General features: G+C 47.6%; 3 protein-coding genes and 1 long non-coding RNA gene across 10 annotated transcripts in view; 1 reads left to right on the plus strand and 3 right to left on the minus strand.

Annotated features, from left to right (window-relative positions):
• The window catches only part of MLLT1 (MLLT1 super elongation complex subunit), a 66,679-nt gene extending 64,793 nt beyond the window's left edge, over positions 1-1,886 (minus strand). For all 3 annotated transcript variants that reach the window (XM_057708901.1, XM_057708900.1, XM_057708899.1), the window contains exon 1: positions 1,685-1,886. In XM_057708901.1, coding sequence (XP_057564884.1) covers positions 1,685-1,696 — 12 coding nt within the window. In that variant the 5' untranslated portion in view covers positions 1,697-1,886. The remainder of the gene's footprint in view (positions 1-1,684) is intronic.
• A 1,265-nt stretch (positions 1,887-3,151) lies between these two features.
• On the plus strand, positions 3,152-17,669 carry LOC130836603 (uncharacterized). Of its 2 annotated transcripts, XR_009049184.1 has the most exons (4): positions 3,152-3,391; positions 5,611-5,730; positions 16,751-16,899; positions 17,089-17,669. It is a non-coding gene; the product is annotated as an uncharacterized LOC130836603 (long non-coding RNA). The 2 variants fall into 2 exon arrangements; XR_009049185.1 differs by lacking the exon at positions 16,751-16,899.
• LOC130836598 (splicing factor 3A subunit 2-like) lies at positions 7,485-13,872 on the minus strand. Its single transcript, XM_057708902.1, has one exon. It carries the CDS (start codon positions 13,866-13,868, stop codon positions 12,963-12,965), a length of 906 nt encoding a protein of 301 aa, XP_057564885.1. The 5' UTR covers positions 13,869-13,872; the 3' UTR covers positions 7,485-12,962.
• Positions 13,907-22,010, minus strand: part of ACER1 (alkaline ceramidase 1) — a 47,274-nt gene continuing 39,170 nt past the window's right edge. For 2 of the 4 annotated variants that reach the window (XM_057708907.1, XM_057708906.1), the window contains exons 2-6: positions 20,020-20,134; positions 19,795-19,936; positions 18,769-18,906; positions 15,402-15,539; positions 13,929-15,102 (exon numbers count right to left, since the gene is read on the minus strand). In XM_057708907.1, the coding sequence (XP_057564890.1) occupies positions 14,934-15,102; positions 15,402-15,539; positions 18,769-18,906; positions 19,795-19,936; positions 20,020-20,134 (702 nt within the window). In that variant the 3' untranslated portion in view covers positions 13,929-14,933. Of the gene's footprint in view, positions 15,103-15,401; positions 15,540-18,768; positions 18,907-19,794; positions 19,937-20,019; positions 20,135-22,010 lie in introns of all 4 variants that reach the window. The other 2 variants (XM_057708905.1, XM_057708908.1) reach the window with 2 other exon arrangements.

Below are 22,010 nucleotides of genomic sequence, written 5' to 3' on the forward strand. Positions count from 1 at the left end.
CCGACTGCCACACAGCGCCTTACCAGCCAGAGCCGCCTGAGTGGTGCCGGCAGCCAGGGACGCCCCAACCTGCCCTCAATAACGGTGGGGATTGCAGCCACCACCCCCACGGCCCCACACCGCCTCTCCTGGCCTCGCGCCCCTGGAAGCCAGGGGCAGCAGGGGAGGGTGAAGAAATAAGTGATCCTACTTTGGGGGCTGCAATGGTCCTGGGCTTGAGGAGGGGGAAGGGGCTTGGGTACTGAAGAGGAGAACAGCCCTGGGTTTGCCAGGACGGCTCCAGGTTTCCAGATCATCGAAGGGAGAGGGGCCATGGGGAGAGTTCAGGGAGGTTGGGGAACACCCTGGGTTTGCAGCAAGGCTCTCAGTGGAAGCTCCAAGATGCTGGGGAAGGCAGGGAAAAGGTGTGGTGGAGGGGAGGACAGTGGGTCAAAGTCACAGCAACAGACTAGGGGACGCTGGGAGGCAGTGCGCGACCCTGAAGTAAGGAGAGAGATACAGCGGTTCTGCAGAGACTGCGGGTCTCTGCAGGAAGGATGACTGTGGTTCGAGGAACCAGATCTAGGAGACGTGGATTGGCGGACAATGTGGGGAAAGGTACACCAGGGTCACAGGGGGAAAGAAACTGAGGGGAGTAGGCAACTGGTGTCTGAAGCACATGGGGGCTCCAGGTTCGAGCAGAAATGGTCCCTGGACCTGGTCAGAGAGTCTGAAGGTGGAGAGACAGCCTCTTGGGTCCCCGGGGTCTAAGGGAGAGTGATCAGGGCCTGAAAGCAGAGGGGGCTGAGCAGCAGGGTGGGTCAAAGGCATCTGAGGAAGCAAGCCCAGGTCCAAAACGGGGGCGGCTCAACGCAGACCTGGGTCCTGGTGGGAAAAGCCCCAGGACCCCGCCAGGGTTTGAGGAAGAACAGACACTCTGGCTAAGGCAGGGGAAGGGTCAGAGGGGAGAGAGGTTAGGGTGGGCCTGGGTTCAAGGAAGGAGAAGGCTGCAGACCAAGGGCTCAGGAGTCCTGGGGGGGACTCAAACCCCAGTAAAGGTTTAATGTCGAGAATAGGCGGCAGGCTGGGGGCTCAAGGGATTTGAGGGGACTCAGGGTCAAGCGGCCAAAGGGGGCAGGAGACACCAACTGGCCCTGGATTCAGAGAGGAAAGCGAGTACAGGCCGGATCCAAGGAACCTAAGGGACGCCCCCCCCAGGCGGGGCCGTGGGGATTCAAGACTGGACCGGGTCCCGAGGGATGTCCCGGGCGCTCTGGGTCGGAATGGGATCACAAGGGGGCGTCCCGGGGGGATCCGGACCAGGCCGGCGTCCGGAGGAGCGTCCCAGCGGGTTCTGGGCTGAAGGGGGGGGGTCACAGGGGCGTCCCACGGGGCTCTGGGCCGGGCCGGGGTTCCGAGGGGCGTCCCGTGGGACTCTGGGCAGCGGGGAACCAGGGTTCCCAGGGGGGTCCGAGGCGCTCTGACCCGGCGGGGGTCGCGGATGGGGGAGGGGCGCCCCCGCCCCACATAAAGGCCCGGGGAGCTGCGGGCACGCACAAAGCGGGGCGGGCGGGCGCCGGGGCGGGGAGGCCGGGACCCAGGAGGGCCGGGCCCGGCCGGCCGGGCGGGGAAGGGAGGGAGGGAGGGAGGGAGGGGGCCGGGCGGGCGGCGCGGGCTGCGCTGGGGCGGCGCGGCCGTTCCTCACCTGATTGTCCATGGCTGGCGCCCCGCCCCGCCCCCGGGCCCCGCGTCGCTCGCCGCCGCCGCCGCCGCTCAGCGCCGCCCCGCCGCCCTCATTGTCTGTCAGGCGCCGCCGCCGCCGCTCCCGGCCGCCCGCCCGCCCGCCAGCCCCGCGGAACCGGAAACCACCGCCAGCCCGGGTCGCGCACCGACCGCGGCCCCCGTCGCCGACTCGGGCCCGCCGCCCGGACTGACAGCCACCTGAGCCAATCGACGATGCGGACTGCCGCTTGCGGGGTGGGACTTCCGGCCTGGCGGGGGCCTGCCGGGCTGCGGTCAGAGGGACGAAGCCCGCAGCCAATGGGAGGCCCGGACCGGAGGGGCGGGAGGAGGGAGGGAGGGAGGCGCGAGGCGAGCCCAGCAGAGGGGAGCGCGAGGTGTGCGCCGCACGTGGAGGGGGGCGGGGGCGGGACGGGTGCGCCGCGCCTGCGCACTGTCGCCCGCAGGGGGCGCTGCCCAGTGGCCAGAGCATACCCCGGCCCGAGCCTCCCCTGTCCGGAGCTGAGGTGGCTGTTCGAGCACTGGGGAGGGATCCCCAGGGACACTTTTGTTTCCTGGCCACGTGTTGCTACTATGTGATGGAATGAGCCCTGGGCTCTGGAACTGCAGATTACTCGTGGTCAACTCCCTTCCTCCCCGGAGTCTCAGTTTGCATCTGTAAAATGGGGACCATCACAGTACAGTGTGATGCTAGTTCATGCTAATTTGAATGATACAAATCTGAAATCTGCTGCATTGACACAGCCGAGCAGTTCTCATTTTATCCACGGGATTTATGATGCTAATCCCTCCCAAAACCGGTTTTTAACTTACCCATGATGATATACTTTCACAGCGACTTGTAAACCCCGTTCAGATCAGGCATAAACATATCGCCCCATCTTTTTTCAGGATCGTCTAAGCTACTTGTCTCTTGGACCTTAGGACTTCTGCCTGCGATGTGAGGTCCCTTGTGAGGTTGTTTTTTTTGTTTGTTTGTTACACGGGCTTAGTTGCTCCGTGGCATGTGGGATCTTCCTGGAGCAGGGATCGAAACTGTGTCCCCTGCAATGGCAGGCAGATTCTTAACCACTGCGCCACCTAGGAAGCCCTTGTGAGGTTGTTTTAAATCCCTTCTTATAATTAAAAATCAGGTTTTTGGTTGGTTGGTTGGTTGGTTGGTTGGTTGGTTGGTTGGTTTTTTTTCCCCCTCCACTTCTCATTTAAGTGTCAGACAAGTATTCATTAGGTGGTGTGGCCGGTGCTTTGGGCTGAAGAACAGCGCCGGAAAATCAGTTACTTTGGGATGGAAGTAAGTCCACACAAAAACTCTGAAGAGGGCCAGATCACTGTCATAGTATATGACATAGTGCATAGTAACACCATACGTTTTAATCTAGGGCAGGGTGAGCTGGTTCACAGGGGTGGGGGCGAGTGGTGGGGAGGGGGAGGGTGTAGGTCATACTGAGAAAATAAGCAACAACTTTTCTTTAGATAGTCTTCATAATTATACTCAACCAACGTCTATTATTTATTTATTTATTTATTTTTTGGTTCGGGGGAGTTTTTTTGGCCACGCCTCAGCATGTGGGGTCTTAGTTCCCCCACCAGCCATGGAACGGAAGCCCACAGCAGTGGAAGCACAGAGTCGTAACCACTGGACCCCCCGAGAAGTTCCAGTAGCAACTTTAATGTGAGTACAAGTTTCATTTTTTTTTTTTAATACTGTAACTGGATGTGAGTGGATTAGTAGTTCTAAGCGGTCCTTCAACTAGGAGGTTCAGCATCACTGGGAACTTGGTTAGAAATGCAAATGCTGGTTTCTCTTGATTTATGGAATCAGAAGCTGGGTGTGTGGACAGCTGGGGGGGGTTGCAGCAATTTGTCTCTGAAGGAAGCATACAGTGAAGAACCTTTAAGTTGCAATTGTAAGAGCTTCAGGAGCTCAGCCTCCTCCCCGTTACTCATCTGGCAAATTATCCTTAGATTAGATTCTGAACTGTTGAGGGTTTTCAAAACTACATTCCTGGAGCTACCACTAGATAAGGTATAACTTTTTGAGCATTAGAAAGGATAATGGGGAAACAACCCAAGTGTCCATCAATGGATGAATGGACAAACAAAATGTGGTCCTTCCACACAATGGACTATTATTCAGCCTCAAAAAGGAAGGAAATTCTGACACCTTCTGCAATGTGGATGGACCTTAAGGACATGATGCTCAGTGAAATAAGCCAGACACAAAAGGACAAATACTGTCTGATTCCATTCACATCAGGTCCCTAAAGCAGTTAAACTCATAGAGACAGAAAGTGGGATGATGGGGGCCAGGGACTGGGAGGATGGGAGATGGGGAGTCAGTGTTTAGTGGGGACAGAGTTTCAGTTTGGGAGGCTGAGAAAGTCCTAGAGATGGGCAGTGGGGATGGTTGCACAACAATAAGAATGTACTTAATACCACAAAACTGTGCACTTAAAAAAGGTTAAAATGGCTAAAGTTATGTTGTATATGTTTTTATCACAATAAAAAAAAGTACCATTTGACACTGTGAACATATTAATATGAATCCATAAGTGATATTAAAACAACAAAGCACATTTGTCACCTTTGAAGGTGACAATTATATGAACTCCTCACTTACCAAGCCTTTACAGCATGAAACCAGCCCCAGTTGTTGAGGGAAGAAAACCCTTCTCGCAGAAAAATGCCAACCAATAATGTTTAAAAAGATGACAGAAAAATCACTCTTTTGAAATCCCCAATGAACTAATCATTGCAGACAAGAGTCATCAAATGGATGCTAAAACGATTAACTGACAGGTTCATGGAAAACTGGATAATATCATGTCCACCAATGATCTCCTCATAGATTTCCCACTAGCTGCCAAGAGGGAAAAAAATAACTTTCCCATGGAAGCATCATATTGTTGCCACCGTAGTTCAGTGACCACGTTTAGCAGCAGAGCAGTGGGACAAGCAGATGATGAGCTCCTGCTAGGATGCAGTGGGAAATACGCAGCACCAAAAAAGAAGTGTTCTTGCCCCAGAAGTTTAACTTGAATCACACCGTTAGTTCCAGTTTACAGGAGAAATACAAAGGATAGAGGAAAACATGGGAGATGACACCATGAGAAGCAATCAGACAAATCCAGAAGGTGGAACTCTCAACAGCCTGGCTTTCTGGAGTCAACAGGATGGGAGGAAAGAAATGAGGACCACTCAGAGTTCCAAGAGATGGTGTCACAACCAAATGCAATGTAGGGTCCTTCACTGGATCTTGGCTTTGAACTAACCAGCTTGTCAACTGGAGAAATTTGAACTTGAATTATATTGGATTATATTTAAACTTGTATTTGGTTAGGTGTGATCATGGAATTATGGTTGTGTAGGAAAATGACCTTATATTTTAGAGCTGCATAGGGGTAAAATGCCACCAGGATAATTGCCTTTAAACTACATTAATTTAAAAACTAGCTGATGCAAATATGGCAAGTGTTAAGAACTGTTCACTCTAGAGACTTCCCTGGTAGTGCAGTGGTTAAGACTCCATGCTCCCAATGCAGGGGCCCCGGGTTCAACCCCTGGTCAGGGAACTAGATCCCACATGCATGCCTCAACTAAGAGTTCACATGCCACAGCTAAGGAGCCCACATGCTGCAACTAAGGTGCCCAAGAACCATAACTAAGGAACCCACCTGCCACAACTAAGACCCAGTGCAACCAAATAGATAAATAAATATTTTTAAAAAGAAAAAGTAAAAAAAAAGAATTATCCAATCTAAGTGATGGGCATGTGGGATTTCATCAAACTCATCTCTATACTTTTCTGTCTGTGGGAAATTTCTATAAAAAAAAAAATGTTAAAAATGCACCCTTTGCCTAAAATTGAATCACTGGTTTCCTTCCTCCCAGGAGGTAAACAGAGGGCTTCTCCATTTTCTCATCAGCGTGGCCATTTCCTAGCCAACACCTGCTGTGCACAAGCTCCAGAGGATGAATTTTAAACTCGTTTCATCCTGACAATAGTAAGAGGTAGGTGTCATTGCCCCCATTTCACAGGTGAGGAAACTGAGGCTCAGAGGATGTAAGTGAGTTGCCCAAAGTCCCATGCTGAGTATATGGCAGAGCCAGGGACCCACTGAGAGTCCAGAGCTACCAATCTGCCACCCTGTGTCTTAACTTAGTGCCTACCAGCAGCCTCCCCTATGAGAACATCTGTACATGTTTCCTGAATAAGGGAATCAGGGAAGACTTCCTGGTGGGGGGGTGGGGGGGTGAGATTGAAGCTTAGACTTGAATTGCCTGGAAGGTGAATTCCGATTTCTTTTGGAGGAAGGTGCTTAGATAGTAAGTTCGAAGGTGGCACTGTGAACAACAGTGCTCTGGTTGTCATTTGCTGTATAACAAACCACCCTAAACTGAGTGACTTAGAACAACACTAATCATTTATTGTTGGGACCCAGTCACCTTCAGAGATTCTGGTTTCATTAGTCTGGAGGAAGACAGGGCCACCTCCCCTGCCCCCTTTTTTTAAGTTCAGCTGGGGATTCTCAAATGCAGACTGGGTTAAGAATCACTGAGCTGCAGTTAATAACACTTTTTGTTGTTACTGTATCTAGTTTTGTAGTTATTTTTTATCTATGGCAAGTGACTTCTGGAAGTGACACAGTGTTTCCTATTTAATCAGTGTGAGCCTAAGGGAGTAGATTTAAACATGAAACAAATAGTAAATTGAGCATTGGGCAGAATGCATGATTGATACATGTTATCCTAATGTTACAAGCATCTGCAATTCAGGCAGGGCTTGGCAGAAACAGCTCATGATGTGAACTCACTGAGGCTGAAGAATCTCTCCAACACAAGCTCACTCACCACGCCAGCAATCTGGTGCCAGCTATTGGTTCTTCTCCAAGAGGGCTCTTCCATGGGGTGGTGTGGGCTTCCTCACAGCATGGTGGCTGGGTTCCAAGAGTGAGTGTCCCAAGAAAGTAAGGAGACAGCTGCCTTGCCTTGGGTGAACTAGCCTCAGAAGTCACATGGAGTCACTTCTGCCATAGTCTCAGCCCACCCACATTCAAGGGCTCCTTCACAGAGGAGCGTAAAGGTCACATTGTAAGAAGAGCATGTGGAATGGGAGATGTGATTGCAGCCATTCTGGAAAATTTACCATCTTCCACAGTCATTGACTCCAATGTCTGAAAACCAGGTCCTGGGTAATTATAGATGATAGTGATAAACTTTATTTTATGCGCCATTAAATAAAGCCCAGAGGCTGTATAATGATCTACAAGGTCACAGATGCGGAGGACGGGGAGGCACAGACCTCCCCTACCTCCCCTCTGCTCAGTCTGCTCCCTACCCTGGACACACCACCTGGCACATAGTAGCTGCTCAAAAAATGTCTGTTGCATGACATGAAATAATACTGAATCACATCGTGAGAAGGTTAGTTCCTGATCTCTTCTAGTCTAATTCCTTCAAGAAGAAAGTCTTTGGTTGGTGTTCACATCTCTTAAACTCCTCTTTTTTTTTATTTTTTAAAATAATTTATTTATTTATTGGCTGTGTTGGATCTTCGTTGCTGCACGTGGGCTTTCTCTAGTCTTGGACAGCGGGGCCTACTCTTCGTTGCAGTGCGTGGGTTTCTTGTTGTGGAGCACGGGCTCTAGAGCGCAGGCTCGGTAGTTGTGGTGCATGGGCTTGGTTGCTCCTCGGCATGTGGGATCTTCCTGGAGCAGGGATCGAACCCGTGACCCCTGCATTGGCAGGTGGATTCTTTTTTTCTCTTCTTTTTTTTTTTTTTAACAGACAATAAACTGCATATATTTAGAGTGTACAACTTGGTATCCCAATCTCCCAATTCATTCTCCCCCAACCCTCCCCGCTTTCCCCACTTGGTGTCCAAATGTTTGTTCTTTACATCTATGTCTCTATTTCTGCCTTACAAACCAGTTGTTTTGTACCATTTTTCTATAGTCCGCATATATGTGTTAATATACGATATTTGTTTTTCTCTTTCTGACTCACTTCACTCTGTATGACAGTCTCTAGGTCCATCCATGTTTCTACAAATGTCCTAGTTTCATTGCTTTTCACAGCTGAGTAATATTCCATTGTATATATGTACCACATCTTCTTTATCCATTCATCTGTTGATGGACATTTAGGTTGTTTCCATGTCCTGGCTGTTGTAAATAGTGCTGCAATGAACATTGGAGTGCATGTGTCTTTTTGAATTACGGTGTTCTCTGGGTATATGCCCAGCAGTGGGATTGCTGGGTCATATGGTAGTTCTATTTTTAGTTTTGCAAGGAACCTCCATACTGTTCTCCATAGTGGCTGTATCAATTTACATTCCCACTAACAGTCCACACCCTCTCCAGCATTTACTGTTTGTAGATTTTCTGATGAGGCCCATTCTATCCGGTGTGAGGTGATACCTCATTGTCGTTTTGATTTGCATTTCTCTGATAATTAGTGATGTTGAGCAGCTTTTCATGTGCTTCTTGGCCATCTGTATGTCGTCTTTGGAGAAATGCCTATTTAGGTCTTCTGCCCATTTTTTGATTGGGTTGTTTGTTTGTTTCTTGATATTGAGCTGGATGAACTGTTTATGTATTTTGGAGATTAGTCCTTTGTCTGTTGATTCGTTTGCAAATATTTTCTCCCATTCTGAGGGTTGTCTTTTCATCTTGCTTATAGTTTCCTTTGCTGTGCAGAAGCTTTGACGTTTCATTAGGTCCCACTTATTTATTTTTGTTTTTATTTCCATCACTCTAGGGGGTGGATTAAAAAAGATCTTGCTGTGATTTATGTCGAAGAGTGTTCTTCCTATGTTTTCCTCTAGGAGTTTTACAGTGTCTGGCCTTACATCTAGGTCTTTAATCCATTTTGATTTTATTTTTGGGTATGGTGCTAAGGAGTGTTCTAATTTCATTCTTTTACATGTAGCTGTCCAGTTTTCCCAGCACCACTTATTGAAGAGGCTGCCTTTTCTCCATTGTGTATCCTTGCCTCCTTTGTCACAGATTAGTTGACCATAGTTTATCTCTGGGCTTTCTATCCTGTTCCATTGATCTATATTTCTGCTTTTGTGCCAGTACCATACTGTCTTGACCACTGCAGTCTTGTAGTATAGCCTGAAGTCAGGGAGCCTGATTCCACCAACTCCGTCTTTCCTTCTCAAGATTGATTTGGCTATTTGGGGTCTCTTGTGTTTCCATACAAATCATAAAATTTCTTGTTCTAGTTCTGTGAAAAATGCCATTGGCAATTTGATCGGGATTGCATTGAACCTGTAAATTGCTTTGGGTAGTATAGTCATTTTCACAATGTTGATTCTTCCAATCCAAGAACATGGTATGTCCCTCTATCTGTTTGTGTCATCTTTGATTTCTTTCATTAGTGTCTTATAGTTTTCTGAGTATAGGTCTTTTACCTCCTTGGTTAGGTTTATTCCTAGGTATTTTATTCTTTTTGTTGCAATGGTGAATGGGATTGTTTCCTTAATTTCTCTTTCTGATCTTTCATTGTTAGTGTGTAGAAATGCAAGAGATTTCTGTGTGTTGATTTTTGTATCCTGCAACTTTACCGAATTCATTGATTAGCTCAAGTAGTTTTCTGGTGGCATCTTTAGGATTTTCTATGTATAATATCATGTCATCTGAGAACAGTGACAGTTTTACTTCTTCTTTTCCAATTTAGATTCCTTTCATTTCTTTTTCTTCTCTGATTGCTATGGCAAGGACTTCCAAAACTATATTGAATAGTAGTGGCAAGAGTGGACATCCTTGTCTTGTTCCTGATCTTAGAGGAAATGCTTTCAGTTTTTCACCATTGACAATGATGTTTGCTGTGGGTTTGTCATATATGGCCTTTATTATGTTGAGGTAGGTTCCCTCTATGCCCACCTTCTGGAGCGTTTTTTATCATAAATAGGTGTTGAATTTTGTCAAAAGCTTTCTCTGCATCTATTGAGATGATCATGTGGTTTTTATCCTTCAATTTATTAATATGGTGTATCACATTGATTGATTTACGTATATTGAAGAATCCTTGCATTCCAGGGATAAACCCCACTTGATCATGGTGTATGATCCTTTTAATGTGTTGTTGGATTCTGTTGGCTAGTATTTTGTTGAGGATTTTTGCATCTAAATTCATCAGTGATATTGGTCTCTAATTTTCTTTTTTTGTATTATCTTTGGTTTTGGTATCAGGGTGATGGTGGCCTCATAAAATGAGTTTGGGAGTGTTCCTTCCTCTGCAATTTTTTGGAAGAGCTTGAGAAGGATGGGTGTTAGCTCTTCTCTAAATATTTGATAAAAAATCACCATCTGGTCCTGGACTTTTGTTTGTTGGGAGATTGAAAGGTGGATTCTTAACCACTGTGCCACCAGGGAAGTCCCTAAACTCCTCTTTCACACCCTCTTATCTTCCTTAATAATAAGAGAACAGAACAAGAGTTCAGAGCCTGAGATATGTGACTTACCTGGTGTAAGGCCCTGCCTGTTCATTGATGTCTCTTGAGGAGCTTCAAAAATACCAGTGCCCCCAAACAAACAAAAACAAAAACAAACAAAAAATACCAGTGTCCAGGGCCCAATTTCAGAGCTCCTGGTTTCATTAGTCTGGAGTAAGATGGGGCCATGTCTGCTGCTACTTCTTTTTTTAAATTGAAGTATAATTGACTTAGCATATTATTTTAGTTTCAAATGTATAACATAGTGATTCAATATTTTTATAGATTATACTTCATATAAGCTTATGATAAAATATTGGCTATATTCTCTGTGTTGTACATTACATCCTTATACTTTTTATTTTATACCTAGTAGTTGTACCTCTTAATCCCCTTCACCTATTTTGGCCCTCCCTCCACCCCTCTTCCCTTTGGTAACCACTATTTGTTATCTGTATCTCCACCTTGCCCCCAACGTTTCTTTAAAGTCAGCTGGGGGACTTCCTTGATGGTGCAATGGTTAAGACTCTGTGCTCCCAATTCAGGGGGCCCAGATTTCATCCCTGGCCAAGGAACTAGATCCCACATGCATGCCACAACTAATAGTTTGCATGCCACAACCAAGGCCTAGCACAACCAAATAAATAAATAAAAATAAAAGTAATTTTTTAAAAATCAGCTGGGTAAACAGCAAGGTCCTACTGCATAGCACAGGGAACTATATTCAATATCCTGTGATAAACCATAATGGAAAAGAACTTTTAAAAGAATGTGTATTATACATAATGGAATCACTTTGCTGTACAGTAGAAATTAACACAACACTGCAAATCAACTATACTTCAATAAAAAATTTTTAAAAATCAGCTGGGGATTCTCCTGTGTAGACTGGGTTAAGAATCACTGAGGGGCAGTTAATAATACTTTTTGTTGTTACTGTATCTAGTTTTGTTGTTACTGTATCTATTTTTGATCTATGACAAATGACTTCTGGAAATGACACAATGTTTCCAATATTTAGATACATCAGTGTGGGCAAAGGGAGTAGATCTAAAGAAACAAAAAGCAAATAGTAACTTGAGCATTTGGCAGAATGCATGATTGACACGTTATCCCGATGTTACAAACAGTGAGATCAAGATACAAGTCCCACAGCTTAGATAGTAACATTTCGGACCTGGGAAGTCTAGCCTCTAGTCTATAACTGACCTGCTATAGTATGTCTCTATCGCCCTCTAGCGGTCCAGTTTATTTGCACCCAAAGGGAGGACTTGGTATTAATTCCCCTAACCTTTCACCTTGTAGATGGTTCAGCCCTTAGAGAATTTTTTTTGGAACCCTCTTTCTGGCCTCCAGCATGTTCCCCATACCTCCCAGTTTCCTGCCAGCCACAAATGTACACACAGCCACTCATAGCAATATTGAATAAAACCAAGCTGGAACAGAGCCCAGTGGGGTGTTAAGGACATACCCCAGATTAACTTCACCTCAGAGCAGACCTTGAATGTCACACTGAAGCACTTGTCTCTTATCCCATAAGCAATGGGGAGCCATGAATGGTTTTGGAGCAGACCAAAACAATGTGCAACAAGGCATTTCCCCAGAAAAGGGCATTACACTGGACATTTGCAATTTTCTTTCTCTGGGTACCATTCTCTCTTTTTAATTTTTTGGCAACAGTCCCTGATCTGAGGGCTCCCCCAGGGCCAGTATGAGCCTGTAAGTCATCTTTGTGTAAATTTTTAAATGGCAGCTCCTGGGAGGATGCCTACTCATGACAGGCACACGGCTGTAGAAATTCCCGCCCTTTCCACCCCCTCCTTCCACCACGATCCATCCTGGGGCCATAGGTGAAGAACTTCTGGTTTCTTGAACAAGAAAGTCAGAAAGACTCAGAACCAGGAGACCTGAGCTGCAAATACAATCTGTCTTCTGACTCACTGTGGAGCGAGGAACTTGGGGGAAGGACAGACCTGGTTCAAGTCCAGGCTGTGTGACCCTGGGCAAGTTGCTTGCCCTCTCTGAGCCACATCTATAAAATGAGACTATTCTTGTCTATCTGGAGGGTTGTGGGAGGATCAATGTGTGTCATGGACATGTAAATATGAGGGGCCCCTCCCCTTCCAATGTCCCCATCTCTCCAGCAGGCCAGATGGTCTTGCGTCGTCTCCTTTTGGAGTGATGCAATCCAGGGGCCTAGGTTAACATGCCCAGACACCCATCTTCTGCAAAGAATGTCAAGTGGTTCATGGATACTGAAATCCATGTCAGCACCCCAGGTTAAGAACCTCTTACTCTGAACTCTCCCTCACTCACTAAGCTCCAACAACAGCTTTCTTTCTGTTGTTCCAGTTCATTCCCACCCCAGGAGTTTCACACCTGCCATTCCCTCTGCCCAGAATGGTCTTGCCCAGCTCTTGGTATAGCTGGTTTCCTCCTCACTGACGGCTCAGCTGCAAAGTGTGCTCCCCACTCATCATCCATTTGAAAGGGCTGCTACCCCACCCCATGGTCTTGAGAATATCACCATGCTTTATCTTTTTTGCAGCACCCATCAGTGACTGCAGTTGCCTTGGTTATGTGTCTTTTTATTTATCTAATGTGTGTCTCCTTATTAGGGCAGGGACTTTGCATGTCTTTGTTGTTGTCATATATCCCCAAGGACTAGTGTCAAACATATAGTAGGAACTCAATATGTATTTGTTGAAGAGATGAATGACTCAATGAATGAATGAACAGGTGGGAAAATAGATGAATGGAGGGATGACTGAATGATTTGATGGATAAATGAATAAATAGATGGCTAAATATGGATGGATGGATGGATGGATGGAAGGGAGATGGATAAATAATTGGATAAATGGATAAACTGAAGGATAAATGAATATAAATGGATGGCTAAATATAGATGGATGGATGAATAAGTAGATGAGTAGATGGATGGGTGAAAGGATAATGAGTAATGGATGATGGAAGGATGAATAATAAATATATGGATGGATGGATGAGTGGATGGATGGATGGATGGATGAGTGGAGGGATGGATGGATGCATGCATGCATGCATGGATGGATGGATGGATGGATGGATGGATGAGTGGATGGATGGATGGATGGGTGGGTGGATGGATGGATGGATGCATGGATGGATAGATGCATGGATGGATGGGCGGATGGATGGGCGGATGGATGGATGGATGGATGGGTGGGTGGATGGATGGATGGATCGATGCGTGGATGCATGGATGGATGGATGGATGGATGGGTGGGTGGGTGGATGGATGGAGTGGATGGATGGGTGGATGGATGGATGGATGGGTGGAAGGATGATGAGTAATGGATGATGGAAGGATGATAATAAATATATGGATGGATGGATGAGTAGATGGATGGATGAGTGGATGGATGGATGGATGAGTGGATGGATGGATGGATGAGTAGATGGATGGATGAGTGGATGGATGGATGGATGAGTGGATGGATGGATGGATGGTTGGATGAGTGGATGGATGGATGAGTGGATGGATGGATGGGTGAGTGGATGGATGGATGGATGGATGAGTGGATGGATGGATGGGTGAGTGGATGGATGGATGGATGGATGGATGGATGAGTGGATGGATGGATGGATGGATGGAGTGGATAGATGAGTAGATGGATAAGTGGATGAGTAGATGGATGCATGGATGGTTCAATGAATGATGATACATTAATGAATAAATGGTAGACAAAAAGGATAGATAATAGATAAAAAGATGGATGAATGAATAAATTAATGGATGAGTAAATTAAAGGATAGCTAGATGGACAGTTCAATGGAGAGTTCAAAAGATGGATGGATGGATGAATGGATGGATAAATTAAAGAATGAGCAGATGGATGGATGTTTGCCAGACTCCATGCTAAGCACTTTACATATGTTATCTTGTTTTATCTACATAAAAATCCCAGGAAGGAAGGGATGTTTTACAGACAAGGTCCTTGAACTTCAGAGGTAGGGAAAATCACTTCCCCCAGATAATACAAGTAGGAAATGGTGAATCAGGATTCAAATTTACATCCGCCTGACTCCAAGCCCTGGGCTTTTAACCAGCATGGAAACCACCCTCCCCTTCTCTCCTCACTTTGAGAGCCTGTACCAGCCACCGCAGCTCTGGTCCTGATGCCTGTGGCCTGACAGCACTGCAATCACCCAGTTCCAGCCTCCAAGTTGCTTTGCTATCAACCCCACAAGTCCATGAGAGCACATGTGAGCATGTGTGAGGATCTGTGAGATCTCTGTACACACATGTGAGTGTAGAATGAGGTGACTAGAAAACATGTCCATTTTTTGGGACGCCCCCTAGTACCAGTGACACTGCATAGCCAAAGACAGGTCCAAAGAGTCTCACAGTGACCGCCACTATTTATAAGGTGCCCGGGGACCAAGCCCCAGCCTGAGGTCATTCCCAGTGGCTGCCACAGAATCATAGCACCATGTGATCCAGCCCCACCAGGTCATGTGACAGCAGTGAACCCGGAAGAGGAAGTGAAAGGGAACAGGGGCAGGTCGTGGAGGGGAGCTCTTCCAGGCAGCCCCTCAGGGTCATCAGGCTACAGCACAGAGAGGTTGTGAAGTCCATTCCCTGACTTGGGATGGGGCCACAGAGGACCAAGAGGATGGGGGAAGGGAGCTGGAGGACGGAACTGTGAGTGTCTCTCAGTCTCCCGATTCAGGTTGCTATCCTCAGGACGCAGGTGCGCAGGTGGCTGGGTGATCAAGAAGCCGGCAGACCTCAGCAGCTTTTGTTGTCATCACTGATCTCCAAGTAGGGCAGTCCCACGGGCCAAGTGTCCCGAGGCCAGTAGCAGACTTTGACAGTTTTGTCTGGCATCTCATACAAGGCATCCACCATGGCCATGGTGACAATGCCGTAGGGGAAGGTGATGCTGATGAGTACATGCCTATGTGACAGGGTGGTGAGGGGACAAGCTGCCCCTGCAGCCAACTTGATGCCCCCAGCCCCACCTCTCCCTACCTTTCACGGATCCTGACCATCCAAAAGGACCTCCTGGACCTGATCTCCTGACTGCACCATCCCCCAACACACACACACACACACACACACACACACACACACACACACACACACACACTATCCAGTATCCGTGCCTCCCCACTCTGCCCCCCAGGCTCCTGCTCCAAGCTCTGGCATCTGAGATTTTCTGCTTCTAGGGCCCAAGACCACAGGGCAAACACTTACCAGATGCTGTGCAGGTAGGAGAAGTTGATCCACTGCCAGAAACTGCAAAGAAAGCGGTCACTGATCCAGCTAGTAAATGCAAAAGCCCATAAAACCACAGCGACCTCGATTAGATGCCGAAGATCCTTATTACTGGCCCTAGGGAGAGAAGGAGGGAGATCAGAGCCTGACTCAGCTAGCAGGCCCCAAAGGGGCTCATGGGAAATTCCTCCATCCAAGGAGATGAGGCTGGGAGGAGGGAAGGATCAAGGGGGCGAGGGGGGAGGGGGCCAGATCCGTGCTAACACTTTTGCTGAGCACTTACAAGATGCAGGGTCCTCACAATGCTATTATTCCCATTTTGTAGATGAGAAAACTGAGGCAGGTGAGATTAAGTATGTGCCAGCTCCCCAAGGTTACACAGCTAGTAAGTAGGGTCTGAATCAGGTTTATCAGAATGCAGAACCTGTAACCAACAAGCCTTTCCATGTTTGTGTTTTGGGGTGTAAGTGAGTGTGCATCTGTGGGTTGGTGTATGTGAATTTATGTCTATGTGGCTATGAGAATATGTGTGTCTGTGTGTGGGAGGGTGTATTTTCTGAGGCCATGTTGTGGGACAATGGGAGATTAGAATCTGCGTTTCCCCAACAGCAGAGCTAATCCACTGTCCCTTAGGAAAGAGTTTATCAGGGATTAATGAGGCAGTAACCCCGTTATGGGTAAAAGCACAAGTCCTGCCCACTAGCCTAAAATGGGACAGTTTGAACACACACACAAAAAAAAAAGAACCGTAAGAATTGGTGAAATCTAAGGCATTCCCTGGCGGTCCAGTGGCTAGGACTCTCTGCTTCCACTGCAGGGGGCACAGGTTCGATCCCTGGTCAGGAAACTAAGATCCTGCATGCCGGGTGGTGCAGCAAACAAAACAAAACAAAAACAAACAAATAAACAAACAAAAACATTAGTAAACTAAGAATAAAGTCTGTGGTCTAATTAACAGTATTGTCCCATTGTCAATTTCCTCCTTTTTGAGGCTGGACTGTAGTTACATACGATGCTGCCATTGGGGGAGCTGGGGGAAATCTGGGTGAAGGGTACACAGGACTCTGTACTATTTTTGCAACTTGCTCTGAGCTGGTAATTATTTCAAAATAAAAAGTTAAAAATATAGGATAGCGACTGCAATGGATTGAAACACTTCAGAGAAATAAATACCCATGAGTTCCTAAAAATACTTAAAGAAAAAAACAACTTCATTGGTCCTTACTAGAGATGGCTAAGGCACCAACTCATTGCTCTGGAAATTGATTTTTAAAAGGGAAAGAATCAATGCCCTATCCTGTCTTTGCTGTTCAAACTGTATTTCAAAGGTGAGCAAAAATCCTTCTATCTGGTTGGATGAGCTGCAGATAATCAATGCAGAAGGAATAATAGAATCTGAGAATCACCCTTTTGCACCCTCTAACAAGATCACGGATGGAGATGGCATGAAACGGTTGCTGGAATCAGTAGGGGAAAGGTCAGTAGAAAACTTTATAACGAAGGGTCTGGATGACACCATCTGAATCCACTGAGCAATCTAAATGGCACTAAATGTGGGACAGCCACTTGTCATGGTGTCTTAATGGGCTGGAACAAGCAGCACCCAGTGCTGCACATGAAACAAAAACCATTTTTTAAACCTAAATCTAGATCTATTAATTTGCAGGAAACAACAACAACAAAAAACAAACAGGAAAAAAAAATCAATGACAACAACAAAAAACATAGTTGAAAGACACTGCAGGAAACAGTTGGCCAAATCCAGAATGCAGGATGTTCTACAGGACAAATGATGGCGTTTCTATTATCAAATTAGAGGCATGAAAAAAGGGGTAGGGAGGGAGAGAGGGACTGCTAAGGAAAGAAGATCTGAGGGGCTTCCCTGGTGTCACAGTGGTTAAGAATCCACCTGCCAATGCAGGGGACATGGGTTCGATCCCTGAGCCAGGAAGATCCCACATGCCACAGAGCAACTAAATCCATGCACCACAACTATCGAGCCCGTGTGCTGCAACTACTGAGCCTGCACTCTAGGGTCGGCGGGCCACAACTACTGAGCCCTTGTGCTGCAAATACTGAAGCCCAAGCGCCTAGAGCCCATGCTCCGCAACAAGAGAAGCCACCGCAATGAAGAATAGCCCCCACTCGCCACAACTAGAGAAAGCCTGTGCGCAGCAACAAAGACCCAACACAGCCAAAACAATAAAATAAATAAATAATAAAATAAATGTTAAAAAAAAAAAAAAAGATCTGAGAGACTGTATTGCCTTCTGATTTAAACAAGACCAGGTATAAGAAGACGTCTTTGGGAAACTGAGGAAAGGTCAGTGCAAACTGGGTATTAAATGCTATTCTAAGGAAGGATCTTCGATTTGTCCCTCTAGATCCTTCCCTACCTTTCTCCACTCCACCCAGTGCCTTAGGGGGTGGGGGGTCCGGGGGGTGGGGGAGATGAGCTATGTGGACCTGAAAACAAATATTCCAACAGTAACCCCCTCCACCATTTGGCAAACCCAGCTGGAAACCATTGACCAACCTGACTGGAAACTGTTGACCAACCCAACTAGAAGTCACTGGCCAACCCAACTGGAAACCCAAGGACAAGGGAGCCCCAGGATTTGGTCCACACAGCCTCCCTGTGGAATTGGCTCAGGTTGGCTGCAGCCAACAACTGGAGGTCACAGCTCTTGCCAAGGAGACCCCCTCTGCTAGCTTTCTCCTTCCAGATTCTTGCAATCACTCCCTTCCATTGCTTCCCAGTCCCAGGTCTCCAGATGATCACAGACTCGCACTCTTATTAGCACAGGGATTCTAAATGATCCCCAGTGATTTTCCTACAGTCTGCCCTCTCCTTTGTAAAGAACCCTTTTATACAACTCTCCTCAAATGGCCCCACCTGAGAGTCCCCTCTCTCGCCTGCTAAGACCTAGCAAGGGTTAAAAATAACAACTCTTTATCAGGAGGATGAAACCCCGAACAATTAATGGGCGACATTATATGACATCTGGGGGGAAGATGGAAAGCCAGTTGGCAAAATGCTGATGGTTGTTGGGGCTTAGGGGGCATGTGGAGGTTTACGATACGATACTCTCCACTTGTACGTGTCTGTTGGGGGGTTTCAGAATAAAGAGGACAAACTCTGCAGTCAGAGACAGCCTTGGGTTCAAATCCTGGTCCTGCCCCTAGTTGGTGAATGATCTTGGGGAAGGGACGTCGCCTCTTTGAGCCTGAAGTCAATGAGAACTCCGTGCTGGGAATACGGTGACGTTTTTCTTTTTGGGGGGATGGGGGGTTCTCGGAAGGGAAAGGGGAGCCACCTCCCCGGGCACCTGCAGCCACCACCCACTTCTTATATTCCTTGACCACGATGTAGACGACGTGCAGGGAAATGGTGTTGAGGGCGTACGCGTTGATCGTGGGTCTCAGGAAGGACAGGAAGGTAATGACCACGGTGGTGGTGATGACCAGACAGATGTACTGGGGCCTGGAGAGAGAAGGGCTCAGCTGTGTGCAGGAGGAGGGGGGCGGGTTGAGAGGGATTCCTGTGGGGTTTAGGCAAAGTCATATGCAGCTCTTGTGGCAAAAATGGATGAGAAAAGGGAAGGGGTTCCAAGGAGCCAAGCTGGGCTCAGAAAAAGGTCTTAAGGCTCCCAGGTAGACTCAGTAAAAGGTCCCAGGGGTCCCAGGAGGATCACATGAAATTTCCCAGGGAACCCAGGTGGGCAAAGGCAGAGACTGAAGGGGGTGGTGCTGGGGTAGGGGATGGGGTGGGACGACAAGAGGGTCTCAGGGAAGTGTGAGGGGGCTTAGGTCAGAAGAGGGTCCCGGGGCCCAGGTGAGTTCAGGCAAGGGATTCGGGTGAGTCAGGTGTGATTAAGGAAGGAATTAGAGGAGTCCCAGAGGCTATTAGGAGAGGGGTCCTGGAAGGCTCAAGTGGGTCAAATAGGGCCAGGAGAGATTTTTCAGATGAGTCTCAAGTCAAGAGGAGAGGCCCAGGAGGATCCAATGAAAGATTCCAGGCAGCCCAGGTGACAGGCTCAGGGAACAGGTCTCTGAGCCCCAGATAACCTTAGGTATGGGGTCCTGGGACTCCAAAGTGGGCTCAGACAGGGTCTGGAGAAGGTCCCAGCTATCCAGGTGGCATCAGAGGAAGAATTCCTAATAAGCAGGTAGGATAAGGGGAGGACTTCCAGGGGTCCCAAGTGCACTCAGAAGAGGGGTCCCTAGAAGTCCAGTTAGGTCAGGCAGGGTCAGGGAAAGGTCCTGGGGTGTTGAGGGGAGGGATTCCAAGGACCCCAAGAGGGCTTGGGGAGGGGACCCGGAGGATGGGTGGGCTCCGGCAGGACTGACAGAGGGCCAGCCCCTGTCCCACCTGTTCTTCCTTAGGAAGGTGGGAAAGTAGCAGCGGGGCAGCCATATGCTGTAGCCACCGGCCAGCAGCCACAGGATAGAGATCTCGTCCAGCATCTGGCCCAGGAAGCTGAGTGTCATGTGAAAGTACATAGAGAACAGGCCTGGAGCAAGAGACAAAGGCAGGTGGTCAAGGGAGTCGTCCCGCCCCGCCCCCACCACCCCACGGTCCCAGCCCTCCACTTACCTACGACTGTGAAGAGGATGAAGATGATATAAATGTAGCGGGAGCGTTTCTGGACATACGCGTTCATCAGAAACATCATGAGAGGCCCAAAGATGAAGAAGGTGACGTTGCTGAACTGGAGGAGGAAGGGGGTTGTCAGACAGGGGAGGTGGAGGGGGGCTGCCCTCGGTCATTACTCAACTGGTCACCTACCACCTTTCAGGCAGTTCATCAGCCCGGGTCTATCCATCTTTCAGCTGATGCTAACAGCCAACCAGTCATCAGTAGATCCATTACTCCATCAATTATTCTATGGGTTCATCCGTTCATTCAAAGCGTGTGGCAAAGAATATCTACTAACATTTTCCTTTCAGCAATAGTGTCCCCCAGGTTTGAGTGGGGCACCCTACTACTCAACTAAAGAGTACATTTCCCAGCCTTCCCTGCAGCTCACTGTGGCCTTGTGACCTGGTCTAGCCAATGGGATAGGAATGTAAATGAATCTATTGCTTCCAGGTCAGTCCTTGAGAAACAGCTTGGGGCTGGCACTCTACTTCCCATGGGCTGAGACGCAAGCGTGGTGGTCATGAGTTGACCTTGGCCTTGTAGACAAGGAACGACAATGCAATATGGTGATGGGGCACGACTTCCGAGGCTGGGTCATGAAAAGCACTGTGGCTTCCACCTGATGGTCACCATCTCAGAATGCAAGACACTGGAGCTCTGAGCCCCATGCAAGAAGACATGGTACCCTTAAAGCTGCCATGCTGGAGAGGCCACGTGGAGAGACCACAGAGAGATCGAGAGAGATACTGCAGGAGCCCCAGCTGTTCCAGTGCCCAGATGTTTAACTCTTCCCAGCCCAGCTGCCACACATGGAAGTGAATGAACCTTCAGATGATCCCAGTCCCCTTCCCCGCTTCAAGTCACACCAATGGATGCCAAGTGGGACAGAGAGGAGCTGTCCCTGCCAAACCCTGTCCAGATAGAAAGGTGCATGGAGGCCCGCAGGTACAGCTACACCTTGTCCAGGACCCCATGATTGCACAACTATGTGTTCTGTGGATTAGTTATTTGTGTTCTTATAATTAGACATTTAAAATGTTATTTTAAAAACCTTAAAAAAAATTAGACATTTATAATGTTCGGGGCTGAGGCAAGCTTTATTATTCCCAGAATCTTATCTCATCCTCAAAACAACCCTGTCAGGTAGGTTTGTGCATCACCACACTACAGAAGAAGATACTGGGACTTCCCTGGTGGTGCAGTGGTTAAGACTCCATGCTCCCAATGCAGGGGGCCTGGGTTCGATCCCTGGTCAGGGAATTAGACCCCACGTGTATGCTGCAACTAAGAGCTTGCATGCCACAGCTAAGGAGCCCATGTGCTGCAACTAAGGAGCCCATGAGCCACAACTAAGGAGCCCACCTGCTGCAGCTAAGACCCAGCACAACCAAATACATAAATAATTAAAAAAAAGAAGATACTGATTCTCAGAGTGGTCAGATGGTCCAGCCCAGGTCATCCAGCAGTAAGTGGAGAACCCTGGATTTGAAACCAGATCCCACGTGAGTTTCTCGTGAGAAGGATCAGAGTGCTGTTTATCACAGCAGCAGAAATTGCTTCATAGACCTCAATCGATGTTTCATAACAACACGTGATTCAAGTAACTAACAATGACCACCAAGACCATGGCAGTTATGGTAGACAGCCGGAATTGAGCACTCAACAACCATCCTCCCGTCCTCCTCCTTAACCAAACTGATTTTGTTCAGTATTAGGAAGACACGTCCTTCTTGGGAGGCAAAGGGGAATAACAATGGCACAAGCTAATCTGATTCTCTCCTTCTATGTAACAAGGCCACCTAGCTAAAGACTACATTTCCCAAATTCCCTTGCAGCTACACACAGCCATGTGACCAAGTTCTGGCCAATAAGATGGGGGCACAAGAGATAAGTACAACATCTAGGATGCCTTCTTAAAGGGAAGGGGTGTGCCTTCCCCTTACTCC

The sequence above is a fragment of the Hippopotamus amphibius genome, chromosome 15 (assembly GCF_030028045.1).
Source record: "Hippopotamus amphibius kiboko isolate mHipAmp2 chromosome 15, mHipAmp2.hap2, whole genome shotgun sequence".
Classification (NCBI taxonomy): domain Eukaryota; kingdom Metazoa; phylum Chordata; class Mammalia; order Artiodactyla; family Hippopotamidae; genus Hippopotamus; species Hippopotamus amphibius.

Coding starts and splice junctions, on each gene's coding strand:
- LOC130836598 (XM_057708902.1), bottom strand. CDS start 13,868: ATGTATCATCATTCATTGAACCATCCATGCATCCATCTACTCATCCAC.